Raw genomic sequence first — 16,625 nt, 5'->3', positions numbered from 1 at the left:
ATTAAACCTCTTTCCTTTATAATTTTTTTTTTTTTTTTTTTTTGACAGAGTTTCACTCTTATTTCCCAGGCTGGAGTGCAGTGGCGCTATCTCAGCTCACTGCAACCTCCACCTCCTGGGTTCAAGCGATTCTCTTGCTTTAGCCTCTCGAGTAGCAGGGATTACAGGCATGCGCCACCACACCCAGCTAATTTTGTATTTTTAGTAGAGACAAGGTTTCTCCATGTTGGTCAGGCTGGTCTCAAACTCCTGACCTCAGGTGATCCGCCCACCTCAGCCTCCCAAAGTGCTGGGATTATGGGCGTGAGCCACCATGCCCAGCCTCCTTTATAAATTACTTACCCCGTCTTGTGTATGTCTTCATTAGCAGTGTGAGATCGGAATAATACAGTCCAGCATGGCCAAACCCCATGCCAGTATCTTGTTCATGGGCCCCTCCAGCCTCCACTGCCTCTGAACCTAGTGCCCAAGAACCACGTGCAATAGATCATGGTTGGTAGTTTAACCAGAAAGACCAAGAAGAGTGCCCGTCCTGGAAGCACCAGGCAATAAAGAAGAGGTCACAATCAGTGGAAGGCACACAGCTTTTTAATAGCAGCAAGTCAGGTGCATCTGCCTCGCGGGGCCACCAAGCCATCGTACCACTGTGGCAAAGGGGGCATGAGGATGAGGAGAAAGCACCAATGCGAGGGCACCCTCAGTGTCCACAGGTGAGCATAAGTCATGAGGGGAAGTTTCCAACACATCTGGATGGCAACACCCCTGGCATGGCAGACATAAGATGTGAGCCCCTTGGTGGCACAATCAGAGGCTCCTTGAGAGGAGGGGGAGGCAAGGTTGGTGGTGGTGCTTCAGGGCACTCTGGCCATCCAAATGCCACATGCTTTGGTCCTTCTTGATGAATGGAGAGGAGGCATGTTCCATCCCCAAGCCCGAAGCATTGATTCACCATCTTTAACTTGGAGATTCCAGACTCGGTCCTGATCGAACATGCCCTAGGAGGGCAACTGGCACAGCTGTGCCCATTCCTTTGCCCCCAGACCTGAAGGAATCTTTCTAGGGGGAGCAGTGCAAGCCAGGAGGCCACAGAGGGAAGAGGTTTAGGGCCAGTGGTCACATAGTTAGGTGCCTGCCGCCAGTGTCTCAGCTTCCAGAGCCTCCCAGCTGCTCTAGGAGGCCCCTCACCTCGCCCTCCACTCGCAGCAGCTGGGCCTTGCGCCAAGGATTAAGGGTAGCGCCCCGGCTATCTTCCAGATCCCGCAGGAGGAGCTCAAGGTGTCGCTGGACCCGGGCCCGGTCCCAGCTGTTGAGGTTCCGCTGGACTTCACTGAGGATCACTGACCAGTATTCCGACACCGCCGTCCCCTCTGTCAGTGACACCACCACCCGGGCACCACCTTCAGCAGCACCCCCCAAGTCTCGCAAGACCTGGCGGCCCTCTGAGCTCAGCTCATTGAAGTAGAGGCTGGCAGGAGAGAGAAAGTCGATGCCATTCAGTAGAGCTCTGAGAAGGAGGGCCCGAGGGTAGACAGATGGAAAGCAGGGGGCCTCACATCTCATCTCCTGGCTGCAGAGTGCGATCAGGTAAGTATCTGCAATGAGCCAGAGATGGAGGGTGCTGGCCAGTAGGAAGCAGGGACTAATATTAAAATTCTTTTTTTTTTTTTTTTTTTTTGAGACAGAGTCTCGCTCTGTCACCCAGGCTGGAGTGCAGTGGCATGATCTCGGCTTACCGCAACCTCCACCTCCCGGGTTCAAGCGATTCTCCTGCCTCAGCCTCCCAAGCAGCTGGGATTACAGGTGCGCACCAACATGCCCAGATAATTTTTGTATGTTTAGTAGAGACAGGGTTTCACCATGTTGACCAGGCTGGTCTTGAACTCCTGACCTCAGGCGATGCACCTGCCTCGGCCTCCCAAAGTGCTGGGATTACAGACATGAGCCACCGCACCCGATCCTGATACTAGAATTCAGTGGGACCAGGGACAGTAGGCCTTTAGGAGAAATGGTGGTAGGGAACTGGGGCAGTTTAAGGGCCAGTCACAGAGCGGGTGGGTTGACTCAGAGCTAGGTTGACAAGGATCAGTCAGAAACCAGGAATAGAGGACAGGTGACAGGCCCAGGCCCAGAAGCACTCCCTAGGATTGGAAGAGCACAGTCAAGAGATGGAAGTAGTCTGAAGGGCTGGGGGCAATGGGACCAGGGACAGGACTCACTGCAGCAGTTCCAGGGAAGGGTGCTCCCGGGCAGCTCTGGCCAGGGCCAGGGCCGCTGTGTCACCAGCACCATTGTAAGCCACGTTCAGCTCCTGCAGCTGCCGGTTGCGATCCAGCTGGGCAGCCAGCAGCTCCAGACCTTCGTCCCCAAGGCCGGTGTGCAGCAGGGACAGGTGTGTCACTGAGGTGTTTCCTGCCAGCCCCTCCATCAGCAAGGCAACACCTGCCGCCATCAGCGGGTTGTTGGACAGCCTACGGCCACGTGCAACCCAAGGTTATGAGGGCCCATTGAGAGGAGGGGGAGGCAAGGTTGCTGGTGGTGCTGGCAGCCTTGATGGGGCAGCGCTGTGCTGGGTGTCAGGACGTGGGCCAAAGAGGGCCCTGCTTGGGGCAAGAGGAGCCTGGACATAGAAATGCAGGCCCAGGAGAAAGGGTAGAGCAATAGGGGGTGTGGTGCCTGGCAGAGGAGGGAGAGTAGGGGAGCTGGCCTTTCCTTCCCTCTTCCCCCGACCCCCTTCTTATCTATTCCCTTCCTCCTCACCATTTCTGTTTCCCTTCTTCTGCCTTTTTCACCCCCTCCACAGCCTCTGCTTCTCCCTTCCCTCTGACTCCTGTATCCTTCTCCCTGTTCTTCCTTTTTCTCTCCTCATTTGCCTCCCCTTACACCAACCAGAAACTCGGAACCCAGGTGCTCGGGTTCCCCATGTATCAGTCAACACTTCAGGGGTGTCTACTGAGTGCCCAGCATTAGGGTCATCCTCAGGAAGCTGCAGGAAAAATCCTGGAAGGGGATCAGTGGCACTGTTACCAGGCAACTGGCCTAGGTATTATTCCACCCTCTCTCCCTGCCTCCCCCAGGCTGTTTTTAGCCACGTGAGAGGTTTCTTAGCACCCATTACAGGTGGCATCTTTCCCTGCTGCCCCGCTGCTTGCAGTAGACCTAGGGGAAGTGGAGGGTACCAGTCAGGGCCTAGACCCACCTCCATTTACTATCCCTTGGACGGGCCTGTGCCAAGTATGCCAGGAGGCAGGGAACTCACCCTTGACCTTAGCTGGCCACCAGGATGCCCCACTCCCAGGGCACTCACCGCAGTGTGGTAATTTGGCACTGGTCATGTAGCAGCAGGTCTCGGAGGTCCTTGCAGGCCTCAGGGCCCAGGCTGTTGAGTTGCAAGCTGGAGCAGAAGGTGGCCAGAGGGGAGGTGAGAGACCAGGGAGGGAATTCAGCAAGCAGTCTGTCCATCTACCATGACCTTTTTTCATCAGCCTGCCTCTGGGAATCCATACCTGCCTCCCCTTTTTTGAGAGACAGGGTCTCACTCTGTCACCCAGGTTGGAGCACAATGGCATGATCACAACTCACTGCAGCCTCAGACACCTGGGCTCAAGCAATCCTCCCATCTCAGCCTCCTGAGTAGCTGGGATGATAGCCACATGCCACCACACCTGACTAATTTTTAAATTCTTTTGTAGAGACAGGGTCTTGCTATGTTGCCCAGGATGGTCTCAAACTACTAGGCTCAAGTGATGCTTCTGCCTTGTCTTCCCAAAGCAGTGGGATTACAAGCAGGAGCCACCAGGGCTGGCTCCTCCCTTCTGCTGCTCCTGTCTCCTCCGCCCAAACTAGATTTCTTCATCTGGTCATTCTCAGTACCTTTGGTTTCCCTGGCACTTTCTCTTCCCACTGCTTCACCTCCAACCCTCTTCATGCCTGTGCATGAGGATAGGTCCTTACCCCAGTTTCCGGGCACGCAGGAAGACAGGCATGAGTGTGCGCAGCCCAGCAGGGTCTAGCTGGCAGGAGGCCAAATTCACCTCATCCAGGGCATGCCTTCCGCTGCCCAGCACAGATGCCACCACTGTGCACTTGACGGGTGTCATACGCACACCTGCCAAGTTGAGCTGACGAAGGGAGCTGAGCACCTCGGCGGAGAAGCGCTGGTTCTGGAACTCGTAGTGGAAGAAGAGGTGGTCAAGGAGCTCCGACGGGGGTAGCACCTGCCGGCCCAGCTTGCCCAGCTTCTTCTTGATGGCCTGGGCATTCTCCAGGGCATCCAGGTTCTTGATGGGGCAGCCAAGCTGAGCTAGCACAGCTCGGTTGTGGGCAGAGAGAAGCCCCCCCATGAATATGGGGAAGAGCTCGAAGACTTCATCCTCAGGAGGCTCATCTGGGTGGCGCCGGGGGCCCTCCACGCCTAGGATACTGGCGCCCATCTGGTCCAGAACATCATCATTGTAATAGTCCTCCTCTCGGAACATCTCCAGCACCATGGCCTGGGCCACCGCCTCCCGGCTTTTACCCACCATGCGCCCAAACACTCGTGGAACCACCTGAAAAAGAAGCAGGGGAGGGTCACTGTGGCCTTCCACATGGCTGTTCAGTCTTCAAGGCTCAGCTTAAGGTACACCCCTGTGACTGCTCCAGCCCTGTGGTCTCCCCGTGAACTTAGCATAATTTGTCTGATCATGCTACTCCCCTGCTGTGACACCTTCCACTGCCTATGTGGCAAACTCCAAACATTTAGCCTGGAATATGAAATGATTTTTAAAACTAGAGATGGGGTCTTGCTGTGTCACCTAAGCTGGTCTTGAACTCCTGGGCTCCCTAGCCTAGGCCCCCAAAGTGCTAGGATTATAGGCATAAGCCACTGCACCCGGCCCAAAACTTTTAATAATTTGGCCCTAATTTGACTTTCCCAGGGTCATATCTCAACACCTGTCTCATGTGCTGCAGACATTAGGAACTTCTTTCTCTTTCCCAAACACCCTGATACATTTTCAAACCCAGGAGGTGGTGAGAAGGAATTAGCATGTATTACACACTTAGTTTGGGACCAGGCTAGGTGTCACAAATACATCACCATCTTCAACATCATTGTTGTCTCAGCAGCTACGATTGATGCAGCTCCTACTGCTTTAAGGTCTTGTGTGATCTGGGCCCTGCCAACTACAATGCCTTCATCACAAGCCTCTTGGCCCCACTCACTATGCTCCTGCCTTTTTGGCTTTTTTCATCTTAACAGTGCCAAGGTCAGGCCGGGCGCGGTGGCTCAAGCCTGTAATCCCAGCACTTTGGGAGGCCGAGACGGGCGGATCATGAGGTCAGGAGATCAAGACCATCCTGGCTAACACGGTGAAACCCCGTCTCTAATAAAAAATACAAAAAACTAGCCGGGCGTGGTGGCGGCGCCTGTAGTCCCAGCTACTTGGGAGGCTGAGGCAGGAGAATGGCGTAAACCCGGGAGGCGGAGCTTGCAGTGAGCCGAGATCGCGCCACTGCACTCCAGCCTGGGTGACAGAGTGAGACTCCGTCTCAACAAAAAAAACAAAAAAAAACAAAAAAAAAACAAAAAAAACAACAAAAACAACAACAACAAAAAAAAACACAGTGCCAAGGTCTTTCCTCCTTCAAAGCCTCCATAGGCCCGGTGCAGTGGCTCATGCCTGTAATCCCAGCACTTAGGGAGGTCGAGGCAGGAGGATCACTTGAGCCCGGGAGTTCTAGACCAGCCTGGCCAATGTAGCCAGACACTATCTCTATCGAAAAAAAATTTTTTTTTTTTGAGACAGAGTTTCGCTCTGTCGCCCAGGCTGGAGTGCAGTGGCGCAATCTCTGCTCACTGCAAGCTCTGCCTCCTGGGTTCACGCCATTCTCCTAACTCAGCCTCCTGAGCAGCTGGGACTACAGGCGCCGCCACCATGCCCAGCTAAGTTTTTGTATTTTTAGTGGAGACGGGGTTTCACCGTGTTAGCCAGGATGGTCTCGACCTCCTGACCTCGTGATCTACCCACCTCGGCCTCCCAAAGTTCTGGGATTATAGGCGTGAGCCACTGCACCCGGCAAAAAAATTTTTTAATAAAAAAAAAAATTAGCCAGGCATGGTGGCATGTGCCTGTAGTCCCTTCAGCACTGGAGGTCGGGGATGCAGTGAGCTGAGATCACACCACTGAACTCCAGCCTGGGCAACAGAGCAAGACCCTGTCTCAGAGAAAAATAAAAAAATCCTCCAGGGTGCTGCCCCTTCCTGGGGCATTTCCCCCCAACTTCTTCCCTTGGCTAATGCTACAAGGGTCAGATGACATGCCCTTCCACAAAGAGACTCTCCTGACCCCTCAAACCAGTTCCCCCACTACACACTTTCATGGCATCTGGGGCTCCTTTCCAGGCATTTGCCGTAATTTTTCCTTATATGGTTACATCGATATTTTTGTGCTGAAACTGCAGGAAGCAGCAGTTTCCTTCTGGGAGAGGAGCTCCGACTAGATCAGAAAGGGCAGAAGCCTGTAGTTTCCTCAGATTCTAACACACTGCCTGGCACACAGCAGGTACTCAAATATCTGACAAAGAAATAAATGTTGGGGGTTTGTGATATCTTCCCCCATCCCTGCAATGGTAGTGAAAGGGAAGAAGGGTCATTCCTCTGGCAACAAACCATGACATTGTTTTGTGGCACCACCTTTAACGTCTGGGTTTTTTTTCACTTTTTGATTTTTTATTTGTTTAGAGACAGGGTCTTGCTATGTCACCCAGGCTGGAGTGCAGTGGTGTGATCCTAGCTCACTGCAGTCTTTAACTCTTGGGCTCAAGTGATTCTCCTGCCTTGGCCTCCTGAGAGCTGTGACTACAGGTGTGCACCACTGCACCTGGCTATGTTTCATGTTTACATGTGAGGTTCCTTTCATAGAGGTGATAGTACCCCTTCTCCAACACTAACCTGTGACAGAATATGTCACCCTGTGAAGCTGAATCCACAGGATTGTGAATAAACAGATGGGCTCAGTGCTCTGCCAGGGCAGCCCTCCCTCCAAGAGGGCTTGGGGGTGTGGGGCTGACAATTCTTGTGGGTTTTCAATAACTGGGGGCTTTCTGAATCCCCTCGGGAGACTGCAGCCTCTCGTTGCAACTGAGGTCCAGCAGGCACATCCTCAAGGCGGGGTGGCCTCAGCAGCAGCTGTGACCTCCTATCAGAGGTGATGGTGTGAGAAGGAGTGGGCTGCACGAGCCTGTTTCTTTTCTTTCTTTTTTTTTTTGAGACAGAGTATCGCTGTGTTACCTAGACTGGAGTACAGTGGCGCGATCTCGGCTCACTGCAACCTCCACTTCCTGGGCTCAAGAGATTCTCCTGCCTCAGCCTCCCAAGTAGCTGGGATTACAGACACGTGCCACCACACCCAGCTAATTTTTGTATTTTTAGTAGAAATGGGGTTTCGCCATGTTGTCCAGTCTGGTCTCAAACTAAGTTTGTTTCTATGTGTGACAAACAAACAGCCTAGGCCGGGCGTGGTGGCTCACTCCTGTAATCCCGCACTTTGGGAGGCTGAGGTGGGTGGATCACCTGAGGTCAGGAGTTCAAGACCAATCTGGCCAACATGGTGAAACCCTGTCTCTACTAAAAATACAAAAATTAGCCAGGCATGGTGGCAGGTGCCTGTAGTCCCAGCTACTCGGGAGGCTGAGCCGGAAGAATCACTTAAACCAAGGAGGCAGAGGTTGCAGTGAGCAGAGATGGTGCCACTGTACTCCAGCCTGGGCGACAGAGTGAGACTCCATCTAAAAAAAACAAAAGCAAAAAAAAAAAAAAAAAAAAAAAAAAGCGGCCGGGCGCGGTGGCTCAAGCCTGTAATCCCAGCACTTTGGGAGGCCGAGACGGGCGGATCACGAGGTCAGGAGATCGAGACCATCCTGGCTAACACCGTGAAACCCCGTCTCTACTAAGAAATACAAAAAATAGCCGGGCGAGGTGGCAGCGCCTGTAGTCCCAGCTACTCGGGAGGCTGAGGCCGGAGAATGGCGTGAACCCGGGAAGCGGAGCTTGCAGTGAGCTGAGATCCGGCCACTGCACTCCAGCCTGGGCTACAGAGCGAGACTCCGTCTCAAAAAAAAAAAAAAAAAAAAAAAAAAAAAAGCAATTAAATAGCACTTACCATGTGCCAGACCCTGAGGATGAGTTCCTTTAATCTTCATGTTAGGCCAGTGATATGAGTTCTAGTCTTATCTCCATTTCACAGATGAGGAATCTGAGGCACAGAGTTAAGTAACCTGTCCAAGATCTCACAGCTAATTAAGTAGCAGAGCCTGGATTTGAACTCAAATAGCTGAGTTACCAAATTCCTGTGCTTAGTCCTTATGCTTTGGTGCCTATAAAAAGAAAAAGGTGGCTGGGAACACTGGTTCACACCTGTAGCCCAGCACTTTGGGAGGCCAAAGTGAGAAGATCACTAATGAGACCCCATCTCTACAAAATTAAACAATTTTTATTTTTTAATTTAATTTAATTTTATTATTTTTTTTTATTTTTGAGAGGGAGCCTCGCTCTGTCGCTCAGGCTGGAGTGCAGTGGCACAATCTTGGCTCACTGCAACCTCCGCCTCCCAGGTTCAAGCAATTCTTCCGCCTCAGCCTCCCAAGTGGCTGGGATTACAGGCACCCGGCACCACACTTGGCTAACCATGTTGACCAGGTTGGTCTCAAACTCCTGATCTCAGGTGATCCACCTGCCTCACCTCCCAAAGTGCTAGGATTATAGGCGTGAGCCACTGCACCCGGCTACAAAATTAAAATTTTTAAAAATTAGCCAGGGATGGTGGCACATGCCTGAGGTGCCAGCTACTCAGTGAAGTTGAGGTGGGAGGATTGCTTGAGCCCAGGAGGTTGAAGCTGCAGTGAGCTATGATTGCACCACTGCACTCTAGCCTGGGCAACAGAGTAAGACTCTGTCTCAAAAAATAAAAATACATTTAAATTTTTTAAAAAAGTGTTGAAATTCTGCCAGCACTAATCAGCACTCTGCCTCCTCAAAATCGGTTGCAGAAACAACCTAGAGAAAACAAAGGTTATCTAGCAAGGTCCCACAGCTTGACAGAAATATCCATAATGCACCAGTATAGTTTGGCAAAAAGAGCACAGGATTCAGAATCACAAAGCCCTGAGCTTCTATCCCAGCTTTTTAAACTTACTATTTGAGTGATCTTAGACAAGTTACTTTACCTCTCGAGCCTCAGTTTATCCCTCTGTAAAAGGGATCATAATAGTATTTCCAGGCCGGGCACGGTGGCTCACACCTGTAATCCCAGCACTTTGGAAGGCCGAGGCAGGTAGATCACCTGAGGTCAGGAGTTCAAGACCAGCCCGACCAACATGATGAAACCCTGTCTCTACTAAAAATAAAAAAGTTAGGCGGGTGTGGTGGCGCATATCTGTAATCCCAGCTACTCAGGAGGCTGAGACAGGAGAATCGCTTGAACCTGGGAGGCGGAGGTTGCAGTGAGCTGACATCGCGCCGTTGCACTCCAGCCTGGGCAACAAGAGTGAAACTCCTTCTCAAAAAAAAAAAAAAAATAGTATTTCCTTTCCAGGAGTGATGTGAAAAACAAAAGGATGAACACTGATAAAGCGCCTGGCACACATCACACACACAGTGGCTCCTTCCAGCCCTCAAAGACTTCGCTCAGCTGCGCCGCTCACAGCACAGTCCTCAAGTCTGTAATTTGGTTTCTGGAGTGGACCTGCCCTCAGGATGACTCCCCTAAGCCGATTACCAATGCCATTCATCTTCCTAGTATAAATGAATAAAATGGCATCTGCTTTATAAATCTGTCCCTGGTGATTTAGTTAGGATGAGTCATCACTCTCAGAGCCTAATCACCTCTGGAGGAACAGACACAATGGAGTTTCTGGACCTGCAAAGCAGAGGACAGGCCTGCCTCCTAGGAGGAAAGACACAAAAAAGAAACCATTTTTAGGAATCCATGTAGGATTGTTATTAAAGTCCCCATGTCCCCAGATTCCCCTCCCCAGCCACCAAGCCTTCCCCAGCCTTGTGGCTTCTCTCTAAGCAATCCCACCAAAAGCCAAAATGCCCAGAGCTGAAACCAGATCCAGAAAGAGATTCATACCTGTGCAGGAAGCAGCAGTTTCCTGCTGGGAGAGGAGCAAGGGGTGAACAGGGAACCCTGTGGGAGTATGGGCAGCTTGGGGTGCTGGGGAGGGAAGAAGCAGGTGGGGGTGTCAGGGATGTTACCTTGATCAGGTTGAAGAGCAGAGGCAGAGCCCGCAGAGGCAGCAGCTTGGCCATGATGCCCAGTACCAGGCTGACGTCCTCCCCCACACGGCCCACGAGCTCAGCCACTTCCTTGCCCACCTTTTGCAGGGTCGTCTTGCGCAAACCCAGCACAATGTAGAGGGCGGCCAGGTATTCCTGCATGGCAGGCACGGTGAACACGAAGGTTCCCGCACGCCCCGGCTCCACACATGGGGCCAGGAAAAACCTCAGGGCATCCCGGCGGAAGATGTGCAGCAGCTGAAACTCCTCCTCCGTCTTGATGCCAGCCTCCAGGCAGCCACAGACATCCTCTTCAGAGAAGTAGGTCTTGCGGGAGGACACCCCCTCATAGGCCAACTTGCCCATGGTTCGGGCTGCATAGGCCATCAGGGACAAATTGGAGGCGTCAGTGCTGTCCAGGGTTTCCCCGCTGAAGTTGAGGCGCAGGAAGCTGGTGTAGATACTTGTAAGGGTCTGCCCAGCAGGCGTGGGGGCATGCAGGAAGTGCAAGGTGGCACAGACGAGCCAGCAATAGGACGGCAGGAAACAGGCAGCGGCGATCTGGTGGTGCCCCTCCAGGTTCCGGGAGAGCATCTGCACCAGGTTGTCACGCTGAGCTGGTGCAGCGGAGACACCTGAACCGCACCCGCAGTCCGGCTGGTTGAGGCGGAGCTGGAAGTAGAGCTTCTGCAGGTTGGTATCAGAGAAACCACAGATCTCACCATAGCGGCCCACGTACTTGCTGGGGATACGGCCAATGGCAGAGGGCCGAGTGGTCACTAGAATGCTGGCCTGGGAAGATCATGGTTGAAAGTTAAGAAAGACCTTAGTGTCCTGTTGACTGCCTCTATTCCCAGGGGACCCCTGAAGACTGAGTGTCCAAGGAGGAAGACATTGATGAGGATAACAGTTATAACTAGCAATTACTGAATTTGATCAGAGCAACTCAAGAAGAAAGGAACAGAAGCCTGAGGAAGTTACTGACTTGTTCTGGGTCACACTGCTGGGAAGTGAAGGGCCCAGGAGTTAAAGTAACCCAGGACCTACGGGGCAAGTCAAGGGGCAGCAGTGATAGCCTGGGGTGAAGGGCCACCCACCTCAGGCAGCATGTATTTGCGCAGCAAGTTGACGATGATAGCAGCTGGTTCCTCTGGTTGCTCCGGGTCACTGCAAAGTCCTGTGCCTGCCAGTCGGAAGTCGAGGTTGAGACGCTCTAAGCCATGGAGCACAAAGAGGAGGTGGGACCCAGCGGCAGCCATCAGGGGCAGAACCTTCTTCAGGGGCATGTAGCGCTGGGCCACAAGTTGGCACAAGGAGACTGGGGCAGGGCCCAGGGATGACAGGTCCTCGCAGGAGAAGGGGATGAGCAGCTCGAAGGCCGGCAGCCGCCCGTAACACCAGTCCAGAACCATCTTGCGCACCAGCGTGCTCTTGCCTGTGCCCACTGTCCCATACAGCACCACTGTCTGCACCCGGCGCCCAGAGGCATCCGGGTTAAAGAGCTGAGACAGGGCCAGTGGGGGGAGCCCAGCCTGGGGTGGCTGATGCTCCAGGGCCAGCTCTGCGGGTGGGCGAAGTAGCTCATCGGGGGTGCTCTCGCGGATCACAGGATCAACGTGGACTGTGTCTAGGGCAAAAGTCGGGCCAAACTGGCGCTCCTCCCTGGGCAGCCTGCTGAACCACTCAGCCAGGTTCCGGCGGTACCGCTGTATGGCTTCTGAGTGGGAAGACAAGGGAAATGGGTCAGAGAAAGGGGCCTGGAGATGTAGCTTAGGGCCAATCAGGGCGGTGGTGAGGTCAGGCTGGGACATCAAGGCATAGATGCTGATGCTGGGGCCCACAATGGTGGGCACACAAGACTCCCTGAGAAAATATAGACTGTCCAGAAAGTCTGGAATCCCTATGTCAGAAAGTGGGGAGCCACTAGACATGTAATGCTGAGCCTGGACCAACTGGTTTCACAGTGACCTATGTGCCGTCTTAACCCGCTTGACCCAACTTGGTTGAGGATAGGATGGTGTGGCTCTCCTAGTGCTTTGTACATATAAGTGTGCATTGCAAGAGTATTGCAGGAAGGGATACATAGACGGATGGGAGGGAGGCAGAGAGAGGAGGAGGGACCACCGATGGAAGATGGCAGTGGATCCTCTATGCCTTCCTCACCCTACTTCTCCTTCCAGCCCCATCTCCCCACCACACCCCCCGACCAGGGTCCCAGCCAGTCCCTTTACCGGTTGCAGAGGCGCTGGGGAACAGCCGTCCATGCCTCCCGAACCGGGAAGCACTGTCTGCCAAGTTTCCATGGTGGCGTATAAAGGCCCTGGGAACAAGGAGAGGGGATGAGCTGGGACTTGGATCTTGGGTCAGCCCCTTCGCAAGCTCTGGATCCAAGCCCGTCTGCACTGCTAGATTTCCGGTTTCCTGAGATGCAGGCCCCACACTGGACCCCCAAGTTTAGAGGCTTGTCTGACTCTCACACCCTTCCCAGGTGCTGAGGCCTTAACCCTAGCCCTCCAGCCCCCACTGCTGACTGCCTGCCTGGAACTCAAGCTGGTCATGCCAGGCTCCACCCACTTCCCACAGGGTCCTCCCTCCACTGACTACTATGCCTTCTACCACAGATGATCTAAGCCAACTTCCTCTCAGGCCTTGGAGCTGCCACTGTATCCTCCCTCCCCCAGAGGACCAAGCCCCTCCCCAAGGTCCCCAAGAGATCAAGCTAGCCCCAAGTCTTGACCCTTCCCAGTCTGCTCTGTTGTGCCCAGATTAGTCCTAAGGTATGACACCCAGGCCTCACCTAGGGGGCCCAAGGGGACGCTCCCCTTGAAGGGGCCAACTCCAGTGGATCAGGAAGGGGATACGTTCATCTACAGAGAGAAAGAAGAAATAGCATCTGCAGATCCCATCCCATACACAGAACCCATGTCTACATCAAACCCCCCAGTATTTGCTCTCATAGCAGCATGTACTGCCCTTTTGCAGCAGTTATTTTGCAACTTTATATTTCATTGTGTGGTTATTTGATTAACATTCATTCCTCTCTCCTCCATGAGAGGGATCACATTTGAGTGTTTTAAAATTTTTTTGTCCCCCTTATGTCTGTTTTTGTTCACAATTTCTTACTTAGAACTTAACACCAGGTCTGCAGTACAGCAGGCACTCAGTAAATCTCTGTTGTATGTAAAGTAAAGTCACACAAGTTCCTAGACTTATGTAGCTACAAGAGACTCTTGAAGACGATCTAGTCCAACTCCTTTTTTTTTTTGAGACAGAGTCTTACTCTATTGTCCAGGCTGGAGTGCAATGGTGCAATCTCAGCTCACTGCAACTTCTGCCTCCCAGGTTCAAATGATTCTCCTGCCTCAGCCTCCCAAATAGCTGGGATTACAGGTGTGCACCACCATGCCCGGCTAATTTTTTTTTGTAGTTTTAATAGAGACAGGGTTTCACCATGTTGCCAGGCTGGTCTTGAACTCCTGACCTCGTGATCCGACTGCCTTGGCCTCCAAAAGTACTAGAATTACAGGAATGAGCCACTGCACCTGGCCAAGTCCAACTCCCTTATTTTAGGATGGGAAAAAGGCAGCTGAGGAAGGTGAGGTGACATGCTGAAGGTCAACAGCTAGAGAATCACAGAGCTGAGACTAGTGCACCTGGTATCTGGATCCCTGCTGTCTTGGAGGCATCATGTGGACCCTGGAAAGCAAGAAAGATAAAAACAGAAACCCCTGCTTCCTACTCACCTGGTGGCTGGAGTGCTCTTCCAAAACCAGAGCCCCAAGAGGCCCTGGGCAAATGGTGGCCCCACCTCATTCTGGGAACGAAGGCCAGAGCCTGGGGGGCCTAGGACTGACTTCTATCCTGCAAGAAGAATGGTATGAATGGATCACTGCCACCACTCCTCCCCTGTACCCCTAACCCCATTCCAGCCAAGGAGGGACCTTCCTCCCAAGAGAGGATCAGCCCTTCCTCAAATGTTGGCCCTGCTGAAGCCCTGGCCTGGCTTTCAGCTCTCATCCCTCGCCCAAACTCTCCAACTTGAGGGATCCCATTCTACTGCCTCAGCCTCCCAAGTAGCTGGGATTACAGGTGCCTACCACCACAATGGGGTAATTTTTGTAGTTTTAGTAGAGATGGGGTTTACCATGTTGGTCAAGCTGGTCTCGAACTTCTGACCAAGGCAGGTAATCCACCTGCCTTGGCTTTGCAAAGTGCTGGGATTACGAGCATGAGCCATCACAGCCAGCCTTCCTACCACGTCTTGCCTCTCCCCTGAAGCTTCACGAACACCTTTCCCTGAGTTCTACCCTGGGAACCTGCTTTATTTAGATGTCCTTTTTCCTTCTTAGTTGCCAGCAAGCTCAGATAGGTGTCCTGTGTTCATTTTCAGTGGCTTTCCTGTGCCTAGATTTTCCAGTAATAATTATCCATCCCACTCTGCCTTTCTTCCCCAGATATCAGGTCCTTTTAGCTGAGTTTTAATGGTGTTATCATTTTATGTTCTCTGTGACTTTTATGTAAGCAGCTTTTGAAGCTGACATAAATAACAAATAAATGAATGAACTTCTCACTTGACATCTCCAGATGGACAACCTGCCACTGCTTCAAACTTCTCCCTTGTAAAACTGAACTCATCATTCCCCTCCTCTTGTCATTTACCTTGCTGCAAATCTTCCCACCCACGCCTTACACTAGAAACCTGACCTCTGTCTTCAAATCTTTCTTCCCCTGCTCCTTCAGGCAGTGTGAAGAGTACCAGCAATTCCTCCCCACTGCTTTGCCAGCCAGTTGCTGCCCTGACCAGCATTTATTGGACATGACATGATCTCCTCACCAGCCTTTCTGCCTTCAGTCTCATCCCATTCTAATCCCTCACCCCAGGCACCAAGCACCTCCTGAAAGTCCGAGGTTACGAGTCCAAACACTGAGCTCTCACAAGCTATTTTTCTGAGTTTGTCCCAGCCCGTACCTTATTCCCCAGGCTCACCGGATTCTTGCTCTTGCTGTCCTAAATTTGTTCATACACTCTTCTCAGTTTGGAATGACCTTTCTCCTCTGTTAGAGTCCCAACCAATCTTTTTTTTTTTTTTTTTTTTTTTTTTTCCTGAGACAGGGTCTCTCGCTCTGTTGCCCAGGCTGGAGTGGAGTGGTGCGATCTCAGCTCACAGCAACCTCTACCTCCTGGGCTCAAGCAATCCTCCTGCTTCAGCCTCCTGAGTAGCTAGGACTACAGTGGTGTGCCACCACACCTGGCTAATTTTTGTTTTTTGTTTTTGTAGAGACCGGGTTTTCACCATTGTTGCCCAGGGTGGTCTCGAACTCCGGGGCTAAAGTGATCCGCCCGCCTTGGCCTCCCAAAGTGCAGGGACTGCAGGCTCCAGCCACCACTCGGGCCCCAATCAATCTTTTAAGATCCTACTCAAAAGTCTCCGTCCCTGGAAAGTCTTTTCTGAGGCCTCTGAACTCACTTAAATGGAATGTGTCCCTATTTAGCACCTGGTCTCCTCCACTGAGATCGGGGCTTCTTGGGCAGGGCACGCTTAGGGAGAACTGGCTGCATTAGGCCACCAGCGGAGGAGCTGGCTGGCTGCTGGCCCGTCACAGGGGCTGGGGAAGGGTTAAGAGAGGGCTCCGGAAGCCTGACAAAGCCTAGGTTCCGGGTTAACCTCGGATCTAGGGCCACTGAGTCAAGACGGGACTCGCAGGGCCAAGGGCAGTTCTCCGGTGATCACCCAGATCTCCAGGGCAGTGAGAAAAGGAGGGGGCACTGCAGGAAACGTACAGGGGCGGTGTTCCCACAGGTCCAGAGCTCCTCCACCAAACTGGGTCCCAAACAGCTCTCCTACTTTCAGGTTGCCTCGGGGAACCAGGGGGAGACTTGCCAGAACGCCCGCCATTCAGCGCCCACCTCTCGTTCCCGGCCGGGATCTCCCCGCCGCCCTTGCACAGCCTCCTCCCCCGGCCCGCCCTGCCCCACGCTCATCACGGCCTCCCAGCCAGGGGCGCAGTGGCGATCAAGCCCGCCAGGCCTTTACCCGCGGCTGCACAGTTCCGGGAGACGTCGGCCGCGGCCCGGAGGGGTCGGCTGAGCGGACACCGGCGTCTCCCGCTGACTCCCAGAGTCCCCGGCTCCTCCGCAAGGCGCTTCCTGCCCGCCTTCGCCCGCCTGCGCGGCCCTGGCACCTGGCCCTGGCAGCGGGAGTGAAAGAGGACGAGCCCAGGCACTTGGATCTGCGGGGTCTGAGGGGGTCAGCGAGAGGGGCCCAGTGCTCCGGAGCAGGCGCAGGGCTGGCACTCCGGGGCCACCCATCCCGCCATCGCCCCCGCCCCCGCCCCCGCCCTTCCCTGCCTCCATCCCCGCCGGCAT

The 16,625-nt window shown here is 53.3% G+C and overlaps 1 protein-coding gene across 3 annotated transcripts; it reads right to left on the bottom strand.

Moving 5' to 3' along the window:
- Window positions 1-570: 570 nt before the first annotated feature.
- On the bottom strand, window positions 571-16,625 carry LOC105476376 (NLR family member X1). 3 transcript variants are annotated; one of them, XM_011732237.2, is made up of 10 exons: window positions 16,041-16,625; window positions 14,002-14,119; window positions 13,056-13,125; window positions 12,490-12,578; window positions 11,356-11,975; window positions 10,238-11,050; window positions 3,952-4,547; window positions 3,305-3,391; window positions 2,217-2,468; window positions 571-1,465 (listed from the first exon to the last, which is right to left on the bottom strand). In XM_011732237.2, the coding sequence occupies exons 2-10, from the start codon at window positions 14,069-14,071 to the stop codon at window positions 1,144-1,146; spliced, it is 2,919 nt and encodes a 972-aa protein (XP_011730539.1). In that variant the 5' UTR covers window positions 14,072-14,119; window positions 16,041-16,625; the 3' UTR covers window positions 571-1,143. The 3 variants fall into 3 exon arrangements, with proteins under 3 accessions (XP_011730539.1, XP_024646841.1, XP_011730540.1); XM_024791073.2 differs by having other exon boundaries at window positions 16,294-16,567; XM_011732238.3 differs by having other exon boundaries at window positions 1,347-1,592; window positions 16,294-16,567.

The sequence above is a fragment of the Macaca nemestrina genome, chromosome 12, assembly GCF_043159975.1.
Source record: "Macaca nemestrina isolate mMacNem1 chromosome 12, mMacNem.hap1, whole genome shotgun sequence".
Lineage (NCBI taxonomy): Eukaryota > Metazoa > Chordata > Mammalia > Primates > Cercopithecidae > Macaca > Macaca nemestrina.
The sequence above is the reverse complement of the archived record's forward strand: the minus strand, read 5'-3'. Positions and strand labels throughout refer to the sequence as shown.

Excerpts from the sequence above, each read along its gene's own strand:
- LOC105476376 (XM_011732237.2), bottom strand. The coding sequence starts at position 14,071 with ATGAGGTGGGGCCACCATTTGCCCAGGGCCTCTTGGGGCTCTGGTTTT. Across the intron at positions 12,579-13,055 it reads CGTCCCCTTGGGCCCCCTAG|GGCCTTTATACGCCACCATG; the intron begins GTGAGGCCTGGG and ends CCTTGTTCCCAG. Across the intron at positions 11,976-12,489 it reads CCCCAGCGCCTCTGCAACCG|AAGCCATACAGCGGTACCGC; the intron begins GTAAAGGGACTG and ends CTTCCCACTCAG.